Here is a 27,106-nt window from a genome sequence, read left to right as displayed (position 1 = left end):
TCAGAGGGTCCAGATTAGGTATCTGTAGTGATTGAATCTGTTCTTTTAGAGTGGAAATCACTAGATCAAAATCTTCTTGTGATTTTATGCTTTTGACAATTGTTTGGAGCTGTGTCTGGACATTATTTATCTGCTCTTCCAATTGTTGTTTCAATTGCTCAGAGTTGTTAGCCTGAGTCTTAAATTTGGCTTGAAGAGCTGCTACAGCTTCCTCTAAATTTTGAAAATTATCTAATGTGGCCAAGTCAGTATATTTTTGAAGCAGCAATTTGAGTTCTGAATCTATTTTAAGAAGAGGGTCCATGCATTGTGATTGTAAATTTGTAATTTCTAGTTGAAGACTGGCATTGAGTGTGGTTTGTAAAGCTTGTAAATCACTTCTTAATTTTTTGACTCTGACATCAAGCATCAGAATCTCATCACTGTGATCTTCATGCCTTGTATGGCCAAATATATCATTAGGCATTTTCTTTTAGTGGTTATTTATTATAAAATATCTAATTCTTAATTCAATAAAAAAAGGTATAAGCTTGTCATAGGATCCCGGGACCTCAATATATAAGCAGTCACCAGCAGAAACAGTATAAACAGTGCCAGAAATCATGTTTGAGTGCTTAATTCTATAAATATTTCTCCCTATTGAAACCTTGACATCACCCTCGGGAGTTGTAATAAATTGTAATTGACCACCTACAGGTAATTGGTAATGATTTAAATTATTGTTAAATATGTACAATATTTTACCTGTTTCATCATCAACATCTGTAAGTATGCTGTTCAGATGAATAATTAACAAACCACTTAGTTTAGATATCATAGATTCTATATCAGAAGAGGGTGATGGTGTTGGCACGTCCATAATAGCCTGTTTTTTTAACCCAAATAAGTTCATAGGCATGTTTATTTATTTCAAATCATGCTCTGTAATTGGGCATTGTTTGCCACTTTTCAAACCACAATGACCCCATGGTAGAGTATGTATGCCACATGATAAAATGAATCTCTTATCATCATGTGGGTCCAGAGCCACTTTTCTTACAATATTTGTAGTCAACAAGTGATCCTCACTCTGAATTCTGCATTCTGATGTTCTGATTAAACTCTGTGATTTAAGACAATTTTTGTAATCTTCAAATTCAAGCTCTTTGTCCACAGTTACTCTGCCAATGCCCTTGGCCTTTTTGGCAACAACACCACTACATGTTTCAAAGCTGTACATCTTGGCCCTTAACCCAGCAAATGTCACAATAACATCACCAAGTGTCTCATCTTTTAACTTGCCAGGCACCTTTTTGTTGTGGGGTTGAATCTTTGTATGTTCACTGGTATCAAAATATTCAAGCAATGCAGGCTGTGACATATCTTGATAGACATCTTCTGTCTGAATATCAAGAATAAAGCTATCTGTATCCATGTACATCAGTTTTACACGATCATCATAAATAGGTTTCAACACATCATAATACAATTTTAACATGTGTAATTTGGCCAATTCCAATATCACAGCCCCTATATAAATAGGCTTATCAAACTTAATCTTTGTTTTTTTCATGTTGAAAAGTGCCATATTTTCATCATAAATTCTTCTGTAGTTGAAATTAGGCTTTGCAATCAATTTTTTGCTCAGGCTGGGGTCAGTAATAAATTTAACATCAATATGTTTTCTGACATTTTCTATGGTTTTGCCATACACTGAATTTACCATCAATTTAAACAAAGTTTTATCAAATTGGCTCATTGCAGATGTTCGAAGCTCTCTGTTTGTATCAATATATGGCTTCAACCATCTTGAGTGCCTGAACCTTAAAACTTTGCCAACTTTGGTCACTTGAACACCATGTTTCATTAGGAACTGGAGGTTTTTGTAATATATGACATAACCCTGTTTTGGCTCTAGAGTCATCATTAGCTTCTTCTGTTTAGAGCCAGGTGAACACTTAACCTCTGGAATTGGGGGCAGATCAGAAAATTTGTTGTGTAAATCATCAGGAATTGTCAGATCAACCTCTAAGAACAGGCCATAGTTACTGTCATCAAAATCCTGAAGATCCTCAATGTTGAAATCTTCAACCCACTCAAGCCCTGCATATGGCAATTTATCCATCATAGCATAACCATGCAGGCTGTTGGCATCTACATACAGTATATAATTTGATGGCAGTGCTGGATCATAATTGGGAATATACTTGTTATTTGCTCTGGCATATCTCTGAGAACATTACACCATGCCTCCTCTTATACATTGCTCCATAAACAGATACATATCTTGATCTTGGATCAGATCCAATTGCATTTTAGTGTTTAAAAACATTGCAGACCATGCTAGGCCTGGAGCACTGTAGAAATACATTGGATCCAGCTTATAATTTTCCATCGATGATTTTCTAAATGCCTGAAGTATATCAGCTAAGAGAGTCACATCAAGTTTTAAATATGCCTTATGATAATCACCAAATGTCTGGCATTTTAAATTGTTCCACATCAACTGGGCATGGTGATAATCATCATCAGTAATTCCAGATGCCCTGAGTTTGCTGTAGAACTCTTGTTGTGGTGGCAGAGCACACTCATCAAATTTAGAAAAATCTGTAACATAATCATATGGATATACACCCTTCCGCCTAATTAATTTCAGGTCCTGATTTGGAAACATAGCACATGTGATTTTGAATTGATCATCAGATAATTGACTGGCCAGTGTAGCCAGGCTAGCAGACAGAATTCTGTAGGAATCAAGAAATCTTAAGTGAATGGGAGCACCATTAACTTTAATTATCTTGCTAATAGCTATATATTTCTCATTATTTTCTGCTAAAATATTTAAATTCTGCTTGTCAAACCCCTCGTACCTGATCAAATGATGAAAATCATAATTAGATGCACCATGGGCAAAATATTGGGACAAATTTTGGTCTCTGGATCTTAATATTACAGCTATTACACAGGGCCATTTTGAATTTACCATCTGTATGAGAATGGTGTTTCACCTTGATATTTGTATCTGAAAATTCAGAATCACATACCGGGCATTTTTCTGCATTGTTGAAATCTTCAATCTGATCCTCTGTTAAAGGCAACATAGGTTTTGATTTTAATAAGACATTAGATGCTGTCATGGCATTTATTTTCTATTCTATGTGCAAATTCTTTGATGGCATCTGGTCCCATGTATAAATATTCTTCACTAACAACACCATCCTGTACAACAACATAATAAAAACTAGAAGGCTCATGTAACTGGTATGATGTAATTGAAGATTCATCAGGATCTGGGCTGCATAATGCAAGGGGTTTGAGGTTTGATTCAAAATCACAGACTATATATGCTGGGTGTTCCAACAAGGCTTCAAATTTTTTGAATTTGGCATTTTCACTTGGATTAGGCATCACCATATGAACAGGTTTATGATTGCCACAGTATTTCAGATGCTCAATTAACTTGTTTTTAGCCATTTCTGCATTCCATTCACGGGCACCATTTATTATTTTTCTACCATCAAATACAGTTAAACATCTTCTACACAACTTGAATATTGTATTAGATTTGTCTAGTTGTTTTCTGACTAAAGCTTCAAGACTGTGTATCAGAGTGTAATGATATGTGCCATCCTCTTCAATTAAGAGCAGATCAATCGGAACAGCAGAATCATCATCAAGTGTACTGATTCTGAGAGGTGCTATCAAACAATTGCCACGGCCAGTAGAACAAATAAAAACATTAATAGATAATTGTTTGCCATTGATATCCCTGGCCTTTTTTTCAAATTTATCAATATTCTTAACAGACATTGGATATTCTAAGCCCTCCATAGCATCATCAAAATCATGCTCATGTTGTTTATAATAACTTATTCTCCTCTGAGGATCCCTTAAAACTGGATACAAAGCAGCTAAAATACACCACAGAAACATTTCTCATCATTATTTTTTATGTTAACCACGGCTTTTTTGTTTTTAATATTGGCAGGTAAAAGCAGATATGTAGAACCTTGTAGTGGGCTGAATTCTGAAATATTAACATAGAGCTTGTGTGGAGATCCACATAGGCTCCATCCTGATTCTTTTGCTGCAAATTCAGAGTGTTTAATATTCAATTGCTCTATCAAACTGCTTATTATTTTGTCTAAATTTGTATTTGAATATACAGCTACAGTTTCTGTTATGTGGGGCTGTGTAAATTTTGTGCCATTTGGTTTCTTATATTGTGTAAACAATTTGAGGGACAGCTTATAAGAGCCATTTTGTGCATTTAGAATTGCCTGCACATCAGGATTTATACTGTTCAAAAAATTCTTAATGTCACATCTTGGCTCTGATTCAAAACAGTGATCCCTAAGTTGGCCATTAAAACTGCTATGGATAGGTGGTGCATAGCGTGGCTGCTTTGCTGCTCTAGCATTAACAGGTGTTTCAAGCTTCCTTTTCAGACCAGATGTAGATGGCTGTGAGGGCAATGTTGATGACTGTACATAACAAGTACACTTATGCCTATTGTAATATGCTTTGCTTAATATTTTATGGCATCTTGGACATATTTTTGTAGCCTTTCTGCATTTCTTAGGATCACAATTATGCCGGTGCCTAGCCCAATTAGAACTAGATATATTTTTATTGCATTGATTGCAATATTTCAAGTTTGGCATTTTTATTGTTTGTTTATATAAAATTTCTTGGTCCAAAAAACAGAACTATGGATAGTATGCCAAAACAATTATAACAGCAGTTAGTGGCTGAGCTGGTGCTTTTATACCCAGACAACAGCAGTAACTAGGCTCTGGTGATCCCCAATATAAAATAGTTTTGCTCTATTATGCTGTTGTATAACACACTTTACCAGGTATCAAACCTGGGAGCTATCAGCTGGATATCTGCTAAATACAGTCAAAGTTGTACTTTAAATCTGCAGTGAATATTCTCAAAGTCTCACGTGTGGGGATATTATTCCTATTATTCTGGCACATGTATTTCAATCTCACACATTTTACCAGGTATCAAACCCGGGAGCCTCTTGATTACAAGGCAATAATACCAACACTTTGCCATCAGGGAGGCCTACACACTTTACCTGGTATCAAACCCGGAGCCTCTTGATTACAAGGCAGCAAGACTAGCAATTCACCATGGGGAGGCCTCAAACCCAGGAGCCTTTGATTACAAGGCAGCAATATTAACACTTCTCCATGGGGAGGCCTCAAACCCAGGAGCCTTTGATTACAAGGCATATAAGCCATGGGGCTATGCCACGCTCTACTGAGTATCAGAGCCCAGGAGCCTCTTGATTACAAGGCATATAAGCCATGGGCCTATGCCCACACTCTCTACCGGTCTTCAGACCCGGGAGCTCTGAGCTGGATATCAGCTAGCAGTGAATATTTTCAAAGTCTCACTTGTGTATATATTATTTCAGAGCAAAGCCTTTTAGAATTGGACTCAGGCTTGCATGCTGTTATGAAAAGAAGTAATGTTCTTTTAGTAAGAATTTCCCCTATTACTCAGAAATATTAATTGAAGTTTCTTGCCCTTCCAGTGAATTGGAGTCAATGGCATGTGTCAGGCTTGCATAAGAGCATGCAAAAGAAATTTTCTCTAGAATTACACAGAAATATCAATAATGCCCCCTTTCAACTTATTTTTTTCTGTGTAGATTACCTCCCATGCATGACAGCAATAATGGAATATAAAAGCCCCCAGGCGTGCATAATTTATTACCGGGGCAAGCAATGCATCGATCTCCCCGATCGAAACTGTCTGACAGACTAATGCATTTCTGAGCTAAGTAATTACTGCCCCAGGCATAAAACTGATCAAAGATTAGGAAGAAAACAGGTAACAGTTCAATTAGCCTGCCTTTGTCCAAGGTAATCCTGTATTGTATTAGATATGTTTAGCAGGCCTACAAAGAACAATCTCACAGATTCAGCCTTTGCACACATGGCCAAATCTGTCTGTTGAGGCTTCTTCATTTGTACACTAGGGCTCAAGATTCTTTAGATTTAACTGTGTCCACACTTGGCCGATTGATTCATATAGACATCTTGACATTGTTTTAAGTATAGCCGAATCGGGCTGTTTAATCATATGAGCTCTTCATTTGTACACTGTGTGATTCTTCATTTGTACACTAGGGCTCAAGATTCTTTAGATTCAACTGTGTCCACACTTGGCCAATTGATTCATATGGGCATCTTGACATAGTTTTAAGTGTAGCCGAATCGGGCTGTTTAATCATAAGAGCTCTTCATTTGTATGATTTTTGCGCTCATCCTATAGCATTTTACACTACTAATATGTGTGAAATTAAAACAATGGAAACCTTGAAAGATAATACTAACGAACTTCAAACTATGAAAAACATATTTTCGTGGTGGAAAACTTCAAGTCATTTTCGAAATATGAACTTGATGTTTTTCTATATTATGAAGTGGAGATATGGGACGATACGATCCCTCAGCTAGAACATTTTAAGTAAGCTACCTCCAACATTTTCAATGGTCATAATTACTAATTAGGGTCCGGAAGTTGATGAAAAATCAACATTTTTTCTGACCCTTAAAAACAATGCTAAACCTAATATCATGTACGTTTCCCTTCAATTAGAACCGGAAAACACTTTCTATTTTACATTTTTTTTTTTGCATTTTTCGGCCTTTTTTGCCTTTTAGTTTACTTATCAATATTTTTAACAGTTTTGTTGCATTTTTACTTATTTTTGAGGTTTATTTTTCTCCTCCCCTGTTGTTTCGTGCATTTTAAATGCATTTACTAGTAAAACTTACATATTTAGATTTCTTGACATGGTCCTTTTAGCAAATTCACCATGAATCGAAAATACGGTCAATGGAAAAGCATAATATTATTCTTAACTGAAATGTTTGGCAATGGATTAAAATACTTTGTGTGAAGATCTACTTTGAGGTTATTTTTCTGGACACTATTATCGCTTTAATCTGTAGTTTTAAAGTAAAATTAATCACAATATTAAATGCAATTACACTCTGGTATACGCGAAGCGGAACTTTATTTTCGGATGCTGGCCGACTGCAGTATCATAGAAGGAGATGAATTGGTTGATTTGGTGTTTTAAGTCAACTTTATGCATAGTAAGGCTAATCGGGACTGGACCTGGAGTTTAAAGTAGGATCCGAACCGAGTGCATAAAATAACGTGAATCGTGTGGTGTAGGGGGATCGTTTGCTTATGGAATGGAAGGTCATGAGTTCAAACCTACTTCTTTGCAAAATCTTTTTCGGGAAGTAAACGGCTTTGGACGAGTATGCTTATCTACGTTTCTTGGATATTTCCGTTGATATTTATGCGATTTATGTCCAGCATTTCCGGATGGAGAAAGTTGACATGTAAGTTCTTAATATGTGTTAACTTATAACAGCTGAATGAAAGGAAAAGTATTTCCTAAAATCCTACCAATCACTGAAAGATTAAAAACATTAGTAGAAGCATTACTTGAGGCATGCACAGTGGCGACGATTATGGAGTGTGGAGGCGCAGATGACCCAGCACTATGCTAAACATTATCTACCAAGGGAAATAAACTGTCCTTGCCCTCCCCCTCCCCCACCTTGCCCCATCAGTTTTGAAACCCAATCGCCGCCACTGAGCATTCATCGCATAAATATTTACAGTAATATCATATAATATTATATTACATTATTATAACACTTCGTACTCGGTAAATAAAAAGGAAAAAAATAATAAGGAAAGGGTGGGATTTGAACCAACGATGTTTCGATCTTGACGAAAACAGTAAAAAAAAAAGCGAAAGTGCTGTCATCTAACCAACTACTCCAGGAGATTGCTAACAAAAAGCTCAGTAAAACACGTTAATCTCAGTTGAAGCAACATTGTGCCGGAGTTTCGAACCATTTTTCGCCAAGAACCAAGGAAAAGACACACTTTGCAGAATCGTTTGGTGTTGTGCAAGGTATCTTTACTAAACATTTCGCATAAAATCATCATAAATTTGCCTTCTTGCATTCAAATGTGACCGCAATTCTTTCCAGGTGGGTGAGAACATACATTTTCCTATTTTCAAATTCAGAACGAAGAATCTTGAAATATTTTCAACATTCGTATTTCTACTTAACATTTTTTTTTTTTTGTCTACTGATATATTTTATTACTGCTTTAGGGTATCTTTACTTTATGGAATGTGAAAGAATGAAAAAAAAATCACAAGAGGAAGAAGAAATGTTGCAAAGTTGGCTACCCTTAGTTGGCTCTGAAGCGCTATGCTGCCAAATTTACGAATTCCGGACTTTGAAAATTTTCAGGGCGGTCAAATAAGATGTTGCGAAGTGTACGTCCGGAAGAGAACGTTCATCCGAGGAAGGAAGTGATCCAAAACGTCGGCGTGAATCGAACTCGGCAACAGGGAAGCTAGCGGCATCTCTAGAAGTTTGCGATACCATAACAACGCAAACCCGTGAGCGCTTCTCGTTCACAGGGCATCTTGTGGCTTCAACACTTTTTAGCTCAAATAAGTTTGAGACATATGCTCTAAAATTTCCTGAATGTCAGGTAAACGCTGCTCTTGATGATGCATACCCCTTTCTAAATAAGCCACGGCTGAAAACTGAACTAACTACGTTGTACACGAGAAAAGATTTCAGAATCAGTGGTGGAGCAACCTCCCTCCTTCAGTTTTTCCTTCATAACAACTTAGAAGGGGTATACGCTGAAATTGTGAAGCTGTTACGTGTTATTGTAACCACTCCCATGAACACTGCGGAATCAGAAAGGTGCTTCTCTACGCTAAAGCGCATTAAAACTTTTATGCGTAACACCATGAAAGAGAAGAGATTAAATGCATTGGCCATGCTATCTATCGAAAAAGAACTTGTTCGTGAAATTCCGGACTTCAACAAAAGAGTAATGGAGAAGTTTGCATGCTTGAAGAACCGCAGAATGGACTTCTTATACCAAGACATAACACATTAATATTAGTTTACATTATTGGCATGGTGAGGTGCAGAAAGGATGAGGAACAAGATCACCTCCCCCCAGTGTTTAAAGTGTGAAGGTGTGAAATTTTGACATGTTATAGTGAATCAACTACTCTGCACTATGTAACTTTGAGTGGAATCGAAGTCCATACCCCCTCCCTCTATTAAAAGACGAGAAGCTGCCACTCCCCTGGAGATAGATGATGCATATAGGCTTCATTCACCATCATTGTCATCACAGTTCATCGTACGAAGGAAAATATTAATCGCAGAAACTGGAGAAGCTCTTCCATCATTATAAATGGAAAGAAAGGTATTTTATTTTCTCTTATTTCTGTAATTAGTATCTTCACTTCTTCATTTTATTTTGTTATTGATCAGCAGTGAGGGGTGCTGACCATTTCACAGATTGTACCGTAGTTGTTGATAGTACGTTTGGTACTGCTTCCTTTCTCATGCCCTTTATAGCAGAGTTAACAGTGTAACATTTTCCTAATCATTCCAGTATCTACCCAAACTTTAGTTACTGCAAGAGTATAGGGTTCCGACGTCAGTGTTCGAGTTTTTTTAAATAATAAATTAATAATAAATTTTCTTTATTCAGCGGTAATTTGTTCCATATGTTGTTGATTTTTCGTATTCCTACGTAGTGAGTATTTAATGCTCTTTGGAGAGATATCTTGATCAGAATGTTACATTTTATTCCAAATAGTGACCCATTGTTCGAACAATTTACTTACTCCATGTCAAGGAACTCCTCTCAAAAACCTTAAAGAGGAATATAGAGGTTAACTGCCCCCCCCTCCCCACCCAAAAAGAAAAATGTGCCCTGCCTGCTTAAAAAGGCACGCGCCGCCCTTGCTGTTTAGTGCAACACATAGGTTAAACTGCTCCACTGTTCCCGACAGTCACATCTATTGGAATCAAAACATCAATGTATTTTGATTTTTGAGAAATCTATTACGTACAGTCTTTATTTTATTGAAGTTAAACAAGTTAGAATGATTGGTGCGCTACACAGTGGTGTAACCACAGGGGAGGCAGAGGGCATTAGCCACTCCACCCCCCCCCCCCCCAACTTTATACGGAAATCATTTCTAAGGGGCGGCAAACATTGACGGCCAAGGGCACCTGCAGGGGGCAATTACCCCCCTGGTTTCAAAGTTTATGCAAATGAAAATACTTTTCGTAAAATTTTCTCGCTCGCTTCGCTCGCAATACCTGCTTTTCTTAGTCTCATCAAGTTCAGAACCGTATCTAGGGGGCGGCGGGAATCAGCCCTGGGTGCCGAACAATCTATTACAAATGAAATAAGTTGTAAAACAGAGAATGCCTTGGCGCCCTATTAAATCAATATTGTTTTCAGTTTGCAAGAAAATGGATCTAAAAATTTTCTTCCTCGCTTCGCTCGCAATGTATTTTCTTTTCTGTAACGCATTGTAATTTACCAGAGAGAGAAGTAAGACTTCTCTTTATTGACTTTGTCTAAAATGCATGAAAGGAAGAGTGCACTTTTGAGAGAAAATTTATGTAATTTAGGTTACATATGTTGCGTGTGTATCTTATATTTCACGTCGCTCCATGTTACATCAGTGGCGCAACCGCAGGAGGGTAGGGAGGCATTGCCCGCCAATCTTGAAAAACAATAATTCTGGGGGGGGGGGCAAATATTGACGGACAAGGGCACCTTCAGGGGGACACAGAGGGACATTTGCCCCTTTCAATTTCAAATTTTATGCAAATAAAAATATATTTTGTAAAATTTTCTTGCTTTCTTCCTTTCTCTTACCAAGTTCCGAGCCGTAGTTAGGGAGTTACTGGTCGAAAATGTCGGCACCTTCGCTAGCGGCGCCCTCAACACTTTCCCCGACCTCGCAAGAAATTGGACGCACGGTATATGTTACATCTAAAAAAAAAAAAAAAAAATCGTAGCTATATTCGAAATACATTTATGTTATTAAAAAAAATTGCACATGGCTGGGTCTCCAACATTTTAGTTACGACAGTGATTTTATGACATATGGTAGGAATGTAGTTTGTGAGGAAAGTGTGCTGGGCGCCGAAAGTTCGGGGGAGGGGGGCGCCGTAATGGCTGCCCGCCCCTCCGAGAGAACGTCTTTAATCCGCCACTGTGTTCCCAAGACATTTAATTTCCCACATTCGCGATTCTAAACACCCGCACGCACTACTGTCTCAAACAAGAATGACAAGGAAGGTAGAGAATGATTTCATTGACTTGAAACTTGTTGGGACTTAGGCATAGTTGTAGAATCTGGCGAAATCTGCAAACGCCCCTTCTGGGAGGGTTTATGAGGAAATTAAAATATCTCCAGATCTTTATTTCTATTCATCTGCTGAGGAACATGCCGACCCAAGGCACGTTGACCTGCTCACGGCCTGCCTTGAGAAGTCTGTTTATAAATCCCCTTTTTGGAAATGGATAGAGCTGTAAAGTTTGACGTCAGAGGGATGAAAGGTCGCTGCAGAAAACATAGAACGTGCCCGTTTAGAAAGTGAAACAGCGTTCTCTGAAATTTGGTAAAACTGCTTTATAAAATTTGTTTGCAGTGAAAATGTATACAGCAGATATTATTTTGCTCAAGACTTGATAAAGGTAAACTTCACATAATAAAAATAACAAGTAGCACTTTCTTTCATCTGATTTACGACCCGAAGTCGAAGTAGCGGGAAGTAATTAGAATATTCTCTCGACTTCAGCTACGAGTGGGAACAAGGGACATGTGCAAGATATTGGGGGGGGGGGAACTTATTCATTTGAACGATATTTCTACATTTTCTGTGTCCTCTATTAACTTAATAACCATCCCCCTCACACACACACACACAGTACTGTTAAACGTTTGAAAATGGACTTGCTTTACAAAGCTACCGCTGATAGCCCATGCCCCCCCCCCCGGAGATAAATTTTGGCTACGGACCTGAAGTGAAATGTGTTTATGTATCATTTTATTATTATATTCGTTTGTTTCTTCTGAGAAATAAATCTGTCCGCAAGTACTAGGGTTATTTTTTAAGTAATGTCCGTTTTGCAATAAAAACGAAGTAAGTAAATGTTTTTCAAAACAACATTTATTTTCTGAATTTACACACACTTCTCTATTTTTCTACATAATTTCCTTGCCGGTTTAAACATGTATCGTAACGAACTACGAGTTTTTGGATACCTTCCTCATAGAACTCTGCCACCTGTGATGTTAGCCAGTTACTCACGGTAGTTTTCACTTCTTCCTCAGTGTCTAAACGCTTGCCGTCCAGGAAGGTCTTCAGATGGCGGAAGAGGTGGTAGTCGCTAGGCGCAAGGTCTAGACTGTATGGCGGATGATCGAATACCCCACAGCCAAAAGATTCGATCAGATCTTGAGTGTGAACCGCAGCATGTGGCCTTGCATTGTCATGAATCAGTACGACACCGGCTGACAGCATTCCACGCCGTTTGTTCTGGATTGCTCGACGAAGTTTTCTTAGGGTCTCACAGTAGGAAGCTGAGTTAATTGTTGTTCCTTGCGGCAAAAATTCCACTAACAAAACACCCTGCCTGTTTCAAAACACAGTTGCCATGATCTTGCTCTTCGTTTTGCTTTTACTTTGACGATGTGTGTCGCAACTCCATCGATGTTGTTTTGACTAAGGAGTCACGTGGGACACCCATGTCTCATCTCCTGTGACGATATGCCCCAAAAACGCATCACCTTCCTCGTTGTAGAGGGTCAATAAGTTAAAGCAGTTGCCAATCTTTTCTTTTTGTGTTCCTCACTCTGCAGTTTAGGAACCCATCGACAGCACAATTTCTTGAACTGTAAGTTCTCAGACACAATTTTAAACAAAACTGACCTTGAAATTTGTGGGAATTCCGATGACAACTTGGAAATTGTGAATCTCCTGTCTGCGTGAATGTTGGTGTCAACTGCCTGCACCAACTCGTCAGTGATTACAGATGGCCGACCGCGCGCGATTCGTCATGGACGTTTTCCCGACCTTCCTTGAACAATCTCACCCATTTTCGCACTTTACTGTCACTCATTGCATTGTCTCTGTAAACTTCATATATCTGGCGATGAATATCCGCAGGTCTCATGTTTCTTGCTGTTAAGAATCGGATGACTGACCGTATTTCACAGTTGGCGGGGCGCTCGATTTTCTTAAACATTTTAACGAAGCGTACAGACTGACGCCGTGAATGCAAATGGCGTCGGATGCTGCTCAACGAATGCCGGAAGCCTGCGCGCGCACTCATTACCACACGCACGCGCAATTTCAAACAGTATTCACAAACAGACCTTGCGCCTAACGACTACTACTAACTGGCTATCATCACAGGCGGCAGAGTTCTATGAGGAGGGTATCCAAAAACTCGTAGTTCGTTACGATAAATGTTTAAACTGGCAAGGAAATTATGTAGAAAAATAGAGAAGTTTATGTAAATTCAGAAAATATATTTTTTTAAACCATTTACTTACTTCGTTTTTATTGCAAAACGGACCTTAATTAAAAAATAACCCACGTATATGTTGAAACTATTATAGTGGAACCACCAGCAAAGAAACCTGCGCAGACCCGCGACTCCCGTGCACCGTACTCCAGCGAGGAGGGGAGGGGTCGGGTGGACTATGCTTTTTTATTGCCAGAGCTGAACGGATAGAGGGAAATGCTCGCGAAGGATTTTAGTCGAAGGTTCTTTTGTTTGTGGTCGCTCCATAAAATATAATTTAGAAAACCTGATATTTATTTTCCATGTTTCCTTCCGACAAGAAGTAGCGAAATCTTATTAAAAAGACAAATTTGAGGTAGGAAATTGTAAATTTGCCCTTTATTTTTCACGAGTGTGCTACGACGGCTGTTTAAAATCTGAAGTGCTTTGAATACCACCCTATAAGGGACTAAATAAAGATGAACGCCAATCCTGTGTTGCGAATTGCTCACCTCGAAGAGCCCAAATGAAAACACCATGAAAAAATTCTTGCAAACTGAGTGCTGTGCAGTCACAAGTAAGAGGCAAATGATTGATTGTGCCAGCGATAGGACTATTCTCAAACGTATGTTTATTGCAGCTTTTCTTATTTTTCGTCAGTTTTCTGCCTCTTTTAGGCACATTGTGACGATGAGCACGAATGATGGTTAGATGAATTGATTGATTGATTGATTTAGTTTATTTTACTTCGCGTTTTGTGCCTCTTGGCTAATTTGCGAAGATGGGGATGAGTGATGAAATGATGAAATTGATAAATGGACATTCACAAACAACCAAGCCCGACCGGGATTCGAACCCGGGACCCTTGGCGGATGGTTAGATGAAATTAAAGAAGGAACACTCACAGAGAAACACCCATGTCCACCACTATATGAAATTTATGGATAGTCACAATGAAATGAAATTAAACACTGAAGTCCATGCCAGGATCTCAACCTGGAATTTTCGGTGGGGTTCAACGCTCAACCACCCTGACCACTAAGATGGGCTCAGGTCTTAAAATCACAATGACTGACTTTCTTAACAGACAACACACTCAAATGTGTTGTTCCTCGGCTTGAAGAGTAGACAAATAATCATTTTATTCAACTTTGTTATGGTGAAATTTTTCATTTCACAGGAATTATGTTCTTCCTTCTCTTCGAATGCAATCTCGCTTGCACGCACAAGAAATTAATGAATTACTGATTTAGAAGCGCGAGGCCACTCAAAGCGCGACGCCCTTTGCGGTGGCACGCGTCGCACACCCCTAACGGCTGCCCTGCATACAATGATATTTCATTTAAAAGACAGTGAAAATGCTCTGGAATAGAAGAAATTGGAAGCAAGGTCAGTGACCGGACGTAGTACGTTGATTACAATTATTTGTGCTATACTCTGTCCCTCATCTCTGGAGCAAGCGAAAGAAAACAATTCCGAGTAATTAGTGACGCGAAACTGCTCCACCAATGAACACGTGAGGGAATGGGATTTCATGGAGAGGGCGACCGACTGTAGTTATAAGCCTTCGTAGCAGCGTACTGCTTCGCTTGATCACCCTTCTGCGGCCTTGCTCCAGAGATATCCGGAAAAGAGTATAGCTTCTTATACGTGTATAAACTTTATGGTACTTAAAACACTGAAATGTCATTAAATACATTTTTTTAACAGTCGAAACTTTCGAGGGTACAAGGCAAGTCAAGGCGCCTATTAAACCAAAAATCATCAAGCCCTGAAAGTTCCTTGTAACTTGTGTCCAGAACACCCTCTTTGGGCACCCCTGCTCGTTGACACACTCAACCCATAGACCGCAAAATTTAACAGGTCATTGCTAGTTCTTCCCAGCGAAACAGGTTTCAAACTTTTTTTTCTCATTTTTCTTCCAAGCAAAGCCAAAACCATATTTTAAAAACAGTCACAAAATGTCAGTTCACGAGAATTTGCTCAGGCCGACGACTCTCGCCTTTAATAATAATGGCATAATTTACTTACAATTTCGTTCATATTCCATTTGGACAAGAGGCTATCGGTCGGGTCACACGATGTTTTCGTCCACGATGCTTCTCTGCTGTCAGAAGTCTGGTAGTTGCTAATCTTAAACGAACTCATGGCTACAGTTTGAACTCTACACCACGCACGAACAACACACAGCTCACTCTGAGCACTACATCCTTCTGTATCTGCAGCGAAATCGAGACTAATCCAGTCTACAGATCTCCTCATGCAAGCGTAATACGTAACAGCGGCGTTGCCATATCTATACGCGGTATTACACAAGAGCCAACAAAATGGAGGGGTCACCAGCCTTACCCAATAATCTCTCTGCCCATCGCCAACAAATTAACTAAACATTTACATTAAAAAAATGTAACCATAAATAGATTTTGATCCGGACTTTATGCATATTTTTTACGAACGAAAACTGCCAAAACAGTGGCTACGCAAGAATATTTTAATGGAGGGGTTCGCCTTCAAGGAGGGCCACAGGTACAGTCAACGGCAAAGATAATGGTAGGCAAATTGTCCATCACCATTTTCATTACTTCTTTATTCTACATCCTGTGTTGTTTTGAGGAATGAAGCTATGTTGGTTCGAAGCAGGTATTGTCCTCTGCTTATTGACGTATTCATTTCAATTTATTGTTATCACGTTGTGCAACAAAGACCTGATGAAATAGGTGGTGGACAATTCGCCGTTGGGGTACCAGGTGTCAGTTGACAAAAAATGTATAATAATTTCCACACCTCGTGACATATGGAGCCGTGGTGGTCTGGTCGGTAGGGTTCTGACTGCCACGCTAGAGACCCGGGTTCGATTTCCGGGGACAACCCTCTAAAGTAGGATTTTTTTCAGGCCTTGTCGCTGCAGGAAAATGGCTCCGGGGTTCATCCAGCCTCAAACAAATTGACACCTTGGGGCAACCTTGAGAGTAAAGGCGGCCTGGGCGTGATTCTTATATCACCTCCAAAAATGGCACAGTTCGAAAATGTGTGGGGCCCTAACTCCCCCCCCCCCCCCCCCGTTATATGTGCCTTCATGGCTAGGGTGACCACACATATACATGTAAAAAAGAGGACAGAGAATGATGAAAACGGAGGACAAAGTCATAATAAAGAGGACACAGCAAAAAATGGCAACTCATTTGCCATTACTCATAATTAGGAACGTGAAATTTTCATTTTATTTTCAACTGAATTTCGATGTTATTTTTTTACTGCAATTCGGTATTATTTTTCGCGGTTTAGGGCAAAATTCGGTGTTATTAATTTAAAATCGGTAATTTTTACATTCATATTTACTGTTCCTTCTATGATTAAGATTTTTACATTTTTAATGACAAAAAAATAACAAATTAAGGCTTACCTTTGTTAGGAATTACCAAATTTCTTCCATTTGGAAAACTATTTCGTCTCATCAGCCAGTAAATACGAAATGTTTAGTGAATGATATCACCCAAATCTTTGAAAATAGTCATACATATAACTTTCTCCAACAATGCCAGGAAAATCCCTCTGCGACCTCAAATTAGGCGTTTTGTGTACGCACACTCGCATACACAACCCCTCCCCCACCCCCGAAACACAAAAGGTGCTTCTCCCTGAAAAGTTTCCCGTTCCTAATCAACCCTTCTGGGAAGGCCCCCACCCCGCCCCGAGCAAATTCTATTTCAGGAAGAGGTTAAATAGCCTACTGTCAGTCATATCTGTGCAAAACTGCAACAATGAAGCGTGACAATTTCGATTTAATCGAACTTTCACCAGCTAGACTAGAAACGACAGATCAAATAGCACTCCTGCAGGTAGTACTTTTTGAACAAAAGAAGTGTTGTGTTATCCCTAGTTTATATTGCATATTTCGCGACGTTTTTCGTGTTAAAGTGCAATTCGAGTTACTTCGCGACTCCGAAACACCGAAAACTTGTCTCCTTAATTTACCCAAATTCATTTTAGACACTTTATTGTACTTTTTTCAAGTATTCGGTGTTATCCTTAAAACGAAAACTTCACGTCCCTACTCATAATTTAATTAATGTAAATCTGATGATTTTTTTTAAATAAGCAACGAAAGCAATCTCCTAATCGTATTATTTAGCACAGGACAATCATAATTAAAAATATATATAGTTTGAAGCACAGAATTTTACTATTTTTACAATTCCTGGATATTAGAATGCAATATCACCATAAGTGAATGCAAATGTGACAAGTAAGCTTCGCTTTAACTTATTTCCAAAAACAGAATTTAAATTTTAGGTAGTTTAGATTGTGTCAGGAAATATGATTTTTAATGCCACGAACATTTTTGCACTCTTTCAACACGAGGGGAAAGTGATAGCCACCTTACACTTTACCTCATATTCGTTTCTTCCATCCTCTAAAAGCTGGATATTTTTTTGCAAGATCATTGATGAATTTACACTTTCGCTTCGTTATTTCATAAAAGTAAATGCGACTTAATAATCAAAATTCTCACTACGGGTTTCTGTATCGCGTATGTATGACTCAAAAATGAACTGGCCGACCTCTGTGGCGGAGTGGTTAGCACACCGCGCCACAACTCCAGAGGTCCCAGGTTCGAATTCCAGGCTGGGCATGGGTGTTCTTTGTGAGTGCCCCTTCATCAAAATCATCATATCATCGCTCATCCTCATCCTAATCTTCACGATTAGCAAAAGTGCAGAAAAGGGAATTAAAATAAACCATATCGGTCAATCAAAAAGGAACTGCTCAAATTACATGTGTTTCACAAGTCTCAGACTGCGAAGCAACGAGTTACAATAATACATACTAATGACTAGGGGTGTGCGGGACAGAACATTTTTTGGTCGAGACGGGGAATTTTTTTTAAATCCCGACGTTCTGGACGGGTAAAATCCGCAATTTCCCCAGAAATTTTGAGGAATGGGCAATGATAAAACATTCCCGACACTGTAGAAATCGTGAATTTGACGTCATTTCCCTTTCTTTCGATTTCTGAAATAAAAGCTAACAATTTCAGAGAAGTGTCAAGACACTTATAATGCAGAAAACATCAAGAATTATCCACTTTTTAAAACGACCATTTGGAAGTTTCGAACTGCTCGGGATCTTGAAATGTCTGGAAATCATTTCCTGAAGTCGGGATCGGGACGGGAATTTTTTTAACCGACTTTTCTGGATCCCGCACACCCCTACTAATGACTGTCAAGAAAGTGATCATGTTCAGCTCCCTGATGCTAGGTGAGCATTGCTCTCATATTTAACCCGCCCCAAGTGATATGAATATCATTGTGTGTGGAAGCATTCTCTATGCAGAACCTTTGCTACGGTCGAGGTTATACTCTTTCTAAAAAAGGAGGACATTTACCGATTTCTAAAAAATCCGCCCGGACGCCGGACAGACACCTAAAAAGGAGGACATGTCCGGATAAAAGAGGACGTCTGATCACCCTATTCATGGCACAGTGCAATGTGCACGGGAAACTTTACCTATGAATACTGACCTTGATTTTTCGTTTGTTTGTTTTTTTCAAAATTGGTGTTAATTTTATTTTATTTACTTTTCGGTGTTATTTTCCACAAAATCAAAGCCCTCTCTACCTATGACACGCACAGTGCAAATAATGACAATTTCCATTTGAAAGAAACCAACAGTTGCACAACCATCACAATGGGAACAACTAAGTAATATGATGTAAAATTTTCTTCAGTGTAACAAACTATTTTGACCAAATGTTTACAGGCTCCTGTAACTCTTCCTATCAGTGGCGTGCCCAAGGGGGGTTGGTGGGGGGTCATAACCTACCCTTTGGCTCAGTATTTCTAAATAAAAAGAACGTCAAAGGCAGGAAAAGATAGTAAAATGAGGGCGGACTATTCAAAAAGTATGCATAATCCCCTCCTTTCGAAATCCTGGGCACGCCACTGCTTCCTATCACCACTCCGAGATATTGTTCTACGCTCTTTATGGGTTAAAACTGAGATTAGGAAACGCCTTAATGGGCCTAACGATGAGAACTGTCCACAGATTGCACCGGACGAAATGTTAAATATATTTTAAGACAGCAAAGATGTTCATTTAATTAATTTTCTGATCTTGCTTCTTGCGCTTCATGTCAGCCTATAATTCACTTAATTTAATATTAATCATCTTTGGAACTTTTCCCCATTAAGAATTCCTTTCAGAGCGTCTATTCACAGCCAACTTATTTTTTATTTTCTTGATCGCTTTTAGTATTGCTCTTCTTTCACCAACTCTTTCCACACAATTTTATTTATTACTTTGTCCATTTCACGCACTCCATTCTTCGCTACAGCCACAGTCGCTTTTCCTAAGTTCGCAGCATCCATGTTTCTGCACCATACAACACTACACTCCAGGGTGCAAAATCCTGTGGGGACAAGGGGGATATCCACCTACCAAAAATTTCCAGGGGGAGTATTTTGTTGTAATGAACAAAAAGGTAAGCAATTAGTTTTGACTTCGGATATACTTTACTAAGGATAATATCTGAAACATGTTCAAAGTAGTGTGTTTGTGTGTCTTGCATGTTCTTTCTCTCTCTTTCCCTTTCAAGGAGCCATTAATAGAACTACACCAATAACAATACACACACAATAAAAGTAAAAGGAGACCTCATTTATTTATATTAATAGAAAGCAAAAACTAAACAAAAGTTTATACATAAAACTATTTCATAATTTATTGACATCTTTAATCAGTTAGTGGAATTTTTGCTACTTTATAAATATCTGATACACGTAAAAGGAACAAACTTCTTCCTTTATATGTATTTTAAATATTGAGCAATTTACTTTCATATTAATAACATGTTAAATATGTATATCTACATCATATACATAAAAGAGCCGTGTAGCTGTTCTTGTCGTCAACCTCCGTGGCGGAGTGGTTAGATGAGCATGCTACGATGCCAGGGGTCCCAGGTTTCTTTATCAACCTAACTCAGCCCAAAAATCTCAACAATTCAGTGATAAATACCAATAACCACTTACTTTAGCAGATTTTATACTTGAAAATAGTTTCCCTAGAGTATTTAATATGCAATTTCTACTGCAACAACTGTAATACTCAGTGTAATACACTGAACTATATTTTATCCACAACAAACTTAAAATTTCTTGTGTGTAATTTTTCCTTGGTTCAAAAACTAGTTTTTAGTTCACTAGTACAAAAAGGTTGAAATTCCGGAAATTTTCAGAAAAAGTAAATACCCTGACATCTCCAGCATTTTCAGACTGGTAGACACCCTACCAGTTCTCAAACTAAAATATATTTTTTAAAAAAATCCTCTGAATTACACAGTATAATTATTAAAGTAATAGTGCACCAGCCAAATATCAAAATTGTGACTTTTACCTGCATGCTAAATCAGTCATAGTTCAGACAGAAATACTAGGGTGGATGCCACTACATATTTTGACACTAAAGGTCATTTCAAGGTCAATTGTGGCCCCGAAAGGTCAAATCTCAAAGTCATCCAAATATAGTCATGTAATATATCAAATCAAAGGTGTGGAAAAGAAACAGTTTGATACAATTTTTAGGTCACAATATTGATTTCCGAAGCAGGTCATGTAGTTCAATGTCTCAAATTTGAGAATGGCATATTTCTGAAATGTGATCTCAAGGCTGCAGTTATGAAACATGAGAACTTGCGCAAACTATATTCGTGAAGGCCTTACAGATTAGAATGTGTAACTATAGAGAACTTTCGTTTCTCATAAAATCAAAGACAACCAAAATGATTATTAGTGTTGCTTTAATAGATAATCATTTCATATTAGTGCGCGTTTATACATAAAACACAGGGTTTCATCATGCACTGCCAAACAAATCTGTGTATACAGAAGGTTTGCAGTGCCACTGCTATCTGTTGTTATCAGTCATGTAACCCAGCTTGAACGTACCAGTGTGTTATGCGCATAGCTGTCAAATGGAGCCACAAGTGAAACGTTACTGGGAAGGGTACATCATGGCCCTTTTGCCATGCATATATATCTTGTATGACCACTGTTTTACTAACAGTGTCTGGAGAATGGTTTGATTGTAGGAAAAACCACCGTGAAAGAAATATGTCCTGGTGCACACAACAGGGACCCATTGGTAAAAAATTCGCCCACAAAAGATCCCGGCAAGAGGACACCAGCGAAAGTATTGCCTGTTGTGCTCCACAAGATTCGGCGAATGACATGTCAGGAAATCCATCAACCCAACATGAGATGGCCAGGAGGATGATTATGGCTCATTTCACTGTGAATATGATCATCCATAACAGTCTTTGTCTCCGCTGCATTCATCCTTCTCACATTGTCAAATACAAAATTAACTGTAGAAAACTCTGACAGACACTTTGCGGAGTCCAAATGGACGACTGTGGTCACAATGGATGACCTCACTGGCAGTGGTCACATTCGTAATACTGATGGAAAGGGTGCAACAACTCTTTTCGCTACTGCCGGGACACTTTTCCAAGGGGTTTCATGGTTGTCACCGGATTCGGTTATGCGGGGAAGTTGCCGATACGTAAGGTGGACAGAAATGTGAAGGTGAGTAGGCCACCGTTCCCAAGACATATCAAATAAAAAAAAAATCCAATATTGCGGACTACGAGGGTCACTATTTATATTTTGAGCCTAACAATGAAAAAACAGGAATTTGGCATTGAAAACTGCTTTATTGTTTTTCGAAGTCAATACACTTTTGCATTCGTTCGAACCATTTGTCAAAGCAGTTTTTCCAATCTTCTTGAGACACCTCCATAATATGGTTTTCGAACGCATCAACGGCATCTTCCGCCGACGAAAATCGTTGTCCACGCAATTTATTCTTGACATTCGGGAACAAGAAGAAGTCATTGGGTGCCAAATCAGGACTGTATGGCGGATGACCCATCAATTCGATTTTTTTACTGTTCATAAAGTCGGTTGTTAGACGAGATGTGTGACAGCTGGCATTGTCTTGATGAAGAATGATCCGACGGCGTTTGTTTGTTTCCGTATTTGACCGAAGACCTCTGGCAAACAAATTGTTGTGTACCATTCAGAGTTGACCGTTCTACGTTCCTCTAAAGGCACAGTTGCCACATGACCAGTTTTACCGAAAAAAAGGCGACCATTTGTTTCGATGTGCTTCGAGCGCGAACAACTTTTGTTGGATTGGGTTCATCTTGAAACACCCATACAGTCGACTGCTGTTTACGTTCCGGCTCATATGCATACTAGAGGTCTGCACGGGCCTAAATTGTAAGGCCCGTGTCCGGCCCGGCCCGAGGAAAAGAAACCCGACCCGAGTCCGATAATAAGTAAACATGAGCCCGGCCCGAGCCCGAAAACATAATTAAAATTACTTACCAATTCAGCATTTGAAAAAATGGGCACTGTTGTACTTCGTTAACTAGCTGTTATCAAAAAATGTATTCTCATTCTCGAAGTAAACCATAATTTCAATAATTAAAAATTATTTTTCGATGACAATATTCGCTAACAAAATAGCCACGAGGCCCGGGCCCGACCCGAGCCCGAGAAGTTCTGGTTATTTATGGCCCGAGTCCGGCCCGCGGGCCGGGCCGGGCCTAGGCCCGACGGCCTGGCCCGAGCCCGTGCAGACCTCTAATGCATACATCCATGATTCGTCACCTGTTACAATCTTATATACGTCTTTTGCAGCACCACGATTATATTTATTGAGCATTTGTTTGTACCAATTGACGCGAGCGTCTTTTTGAGTTCTTGTCAAATTGTGTGGGATCCAACGAGAACATACCTTTCTCACAGCTAAATGATCATGTAATATTTTACATATGCTGGTGGAACTAATGCCTATGGTTGCCTCAATCTCACAGTATGTCACTTGACGATCTTGCAGTATTAGGTTTTGCACAGCATCAATGTTTTCTTGAACAACAACTGATTTTGGACGACCTTCGCGAATCTCGTCGGTGAGCGAATGGCAGCCACGATTAAATTCGTTATACCAGCGTTTCACAGTGGCCAAGGATGGGGCTTCATCGCCAAATGTGCAAGTAAGTAAGTTGATCGATGCACTCTTGTCTTGATAATCCACGTCGAAAATCGTAAAAAATCATCGCACGAAAATGTTCACGAGTTAATTCCATTTTATTATTGTCGCACAATCTCCAAGGCAACATAAACAACACAAATCAAGCTATTGACAAAACATTTGAAGTACGTTATGGTCAATAATGCCAGACGATTACGTGCAAACGTCAAATCGCGCCTAACTTCAATCAGTGTTGCCAAGGCTCAAAATATAAATAGTGGCCCTCGTATTTTCAATAAGGCGGTCGTCAGCACACTATTGGCAATTGGCTACTCAACTGAAAACATCTCAAATGATATAACAATCAATTCTACAAAGTGTCTTGCTTTTAACAAAAAGTCAACGATTTGGGACTTAACCACCGGCTTGTGATAAAGAGAGACTTTTTTGATACACTACCATACATTTAGACACACATTTTATGGTATATTTGTTATTAAAATACTTTAAAACTTCAGTCGTTTTAAAGCTTATAACTTAGGCTACAACTTTTATTTGAAACAATTTCCTGCCATTTAATTTGTTCAAAAGTTACAAGGCAAAAACTTCAAAAAGTACTAGAAAAATATAACTTTTTAAATATCATTTGTTAAATTACGCCAAAACCACAGACATTATTGAAAAATTAAACAGAACACCGTGGGAGGGACTTTTGGGATGTTGCATTGATAATAGTCTTCTAAGAGCCAAAATTCAGCTTTTATGGAATTATTCCCAACTTTCAACGTTTTTTGACCTTTGTTAAGCACATAAACCAATCAGTCATAGGCTGACAAAAAATACTACGGTGTACTTTAACAGACATTACCTACGTCTGGGATCAATATTCCGACCTAAAAATGTTACCCATCTGTTTGTCTCTTCCATACCTTTCATTTGATATATTACATGGACAGTGGCGTATGCTGGGTTCAAAACCTGGGCTCTCTCTTCTTAATATAATGTTCAAATGGGAGGCTCTTTTTCGTTCAATTTCTTGGATTTTAAGGTGATGTGAAATTGCGATTAAGAGCCCGTATCACCGCTGGTGACGATACCTAAAAAATAGGTTCTTGCGTCGACCTTCTGTGCTCGAACAGTCATGTGTGTGGCATTTAAATTTTACTGAGTTAAAGATCAAATATGAAATTTGTTATGTCGTTAAGCCTTTTTTTAAATACATTATTTATTACGTAGTTTTCCTTCAATTTCGTAAAATTCACTTGCTCGCCAATTATATGTAATAACTTAAATCAACATTTTAAAGAACAAGAAAGCTTCTACTGTTCTTCTACAGCAAAGAAATGAAACTGATCTTACATAATTTTCTTTAGAATGTCTGTAGTTTGTCGACGTACAGAGCAATGTATGTAAATTTTAACTTCGACTTTTCGAAGCTGGTCGCGCTAGCCGTTTCCCCCTCTGTACCGCTCGCGCCCCTCATGAACCCCCCTCCTCTCCCGTTCCTTTTTTCTTTCACAATCGGCCAGTCTTCCTCAAGTGGCAAGAAAAAAGCATGCTGAGAGCTAGGAAGAGAAAAAAGAAGGCAGGGAAAGGTTTTGGGGGGAGAATCAATGGTTTGGGCGATGCTTGTAAACAGTTCATCACTACGCGATATCCTCATACTAAATCACGATGGGGTTGTAGTGCAATGACAACAGTGAAGGACGGTGGATTTCCCCAGTATATTGTTCACAAATGGGAAGGGCTGATTGCACAGACTGAAGTACACCTTTACAAAAGGTTTGCCCGCGAAAGAAAAGTTGTGCCACATTATAACTTTTTTTTTGTGAGAACACGAAAGTCCATTACCAAGGGATTTTTTTTAGGGTGAAGGTGACTTTACCCAAAGTTTTTAGGTAAATATTGTGTAAATTCTATCTGGTGGTGGATTATCATCCAGTCATGCAAATGAATGACTTTTTAGCTGTCGATCATAAATAAGTTCAATGAACGTTCATTGTAAGTTTGAGATATTCCTGAGGGTCAATGGTAAAAAATACTTGATGATCTGTTATGGAAATAGTGCTATTTTTAAAAATTTTGAACGTCCGTTCAATTTAATTTCGAATTTGACTCCTTTCATGATTTGTAAGTAGGGGGATAAAATATATTTACTTAATACTTTACTGCGTTATTTTATCACCAATTACATATATATATATATATATATATATATTACAGTCAGAAATCACAACATAAGATAGTTCTCTGTCATCATATACAAAAATACTTTTAGGCATAGGTCTTATGTAAAATAAAATACATTAATTATTTGTTGTTCTTTCTTTTCCAAAGACATTATTTAGTGGAATAATATGACAGACTTACTATTGATAATGACCATACAAAACACACCATAAAAATTTCATTCACTTTCAACTTTCTGGGGCCGGCCACCGTGGGGGAGTGGTTAGCATATCGCGCTACGACGCCAGGGGTTCCGGGTTCGAATTCCGGCTTGGCCGCGGATGTTTGAGTATAAATAATATTATTTTTGCCCTAGTTGTTATTATTCTTGTTATATATGTATATGTGTGTGTATGTGTCCATCCTATTATTTTGTTTATTTCTTTTCCGGTTGATATCCTGATGTAAAATGGATTTTTCTGTATTCAGGACTTTTCAAATAAATAAATAAATAAAATAAATATCATCATTTATTCCCTTCTTCGCAAATTGGCCAAAAGTGGCACAAAAAGCGAAGTAAAATAAAGCAAATCAATCAACTTTCTGGATATACGACAAATAGCACTATTTCTGTATAAGGAATTTTAGGCGTGCTGAGATCCTCCGATTATGGGGAGCAAGGGCCTTGATAAGAGTTCAGCTGACGAAATAAAGCCTTCATTCCATCTCACTGTTTTTATTACATTGATGGGAACAAAACAGGGTCGTGTGTGTCCCGACGCACCTAAAATCACTTTATTAGATGAATTTCAACTTCAGTGGCACCATTGTTCTCTGCTGGCGCTTTATTTTCCATCTCTGCCGTTCAAAGACTATTGTACGTATAAACGTGGTTTAGAACCGCAAATTCAAAAGAACTACACATAATTTATTCATGTGCAATATATGGGCAATTTATTCTGCAGACACATACAGATAATACAACTAAAGAATGAAATATGTGGAGGTGTTAATAAGAAATTTGCTAGTGGGAGAGTCCAATTACATAGGAAGTAATACACTACCCTTTCCTTACGTAGTTACTTGGAACTTTCGTAGGTTTGAAAATAGTATTTACTTTTATTTCTATAAAAGCATAATGTTGTTTAAGAACTGTTATTAGATTCTTCTGCACTAAATTTCTAAGTGAGGCTATTAAGGGGCAACTTCTCACTCCCCCCCATTTACTCACCGCATGCAAAGAGTGTGAATACTTTTTTGCTGAAATGGGAAAATGAACCACAGCAAGAAACTAATAAAATACGTCTGTTTTTATGAACAGCTGCAGAATTATCTACAAACTTGTTGAAATTCACAGTTTTGCTAGCTTGTACTCATTGGACGAAATACATACAGCCAGGGACGGAGCTACAAGGAGGTTAGGGGGGATGAAACCCCAACAACATATCTAAGCTCCCTGTAGCCCCCAGATTTTTATAGTACGGTAGACGCCTTTCGATCGAAAATTAA

General features: G+C 38.5%; 1 protein-coding gene across 1 annotated transcript in view; it reads right to left on the bottom strand.

Annotated features, from left to right (window-relative positions):
- Positions 1-15,613, bottom strand: part of LOC145991386 (uncharacterized) — a 186,403-nt gene extending 170,790 nt beyond the window's left edge. Inside the window, exon 1 of the mRNA XM_083127378.1 lies at positions 15,421-15,613. Coding sequence (XP_082983504.1) covers positions 15,421-15,537 — 117 coding nt within the window. The 5' untranslated portion in view covers positions 15,538-15,613. The remainder of the gene's footprint in view (positions 1-15,420) is intronic.
- Positions 15,614-27,106: the final 11,493 nt, after the last annotated feature.

The sequence above is a fragment of the Lepisma saccharinum genome, chromosome 8 (genome assembly GCF_977018435.1).
Source record: "Lepisma saccharinum chromosome 8, izLepSacc3.1, whole genome shotgun sequence".
NCBI classification, from domain to species: domain Eukaryota; kingdom Metazoa; phylum Arthropoda; class Insecta; order Zygentoma; family Lepismatidae; genus Lepisma; species Lepisma saccharinum.
Note: the sequence above shows the minus strand (reverse complement) of the source record. Positions and strands in the feature narration are given on the sequence as shown.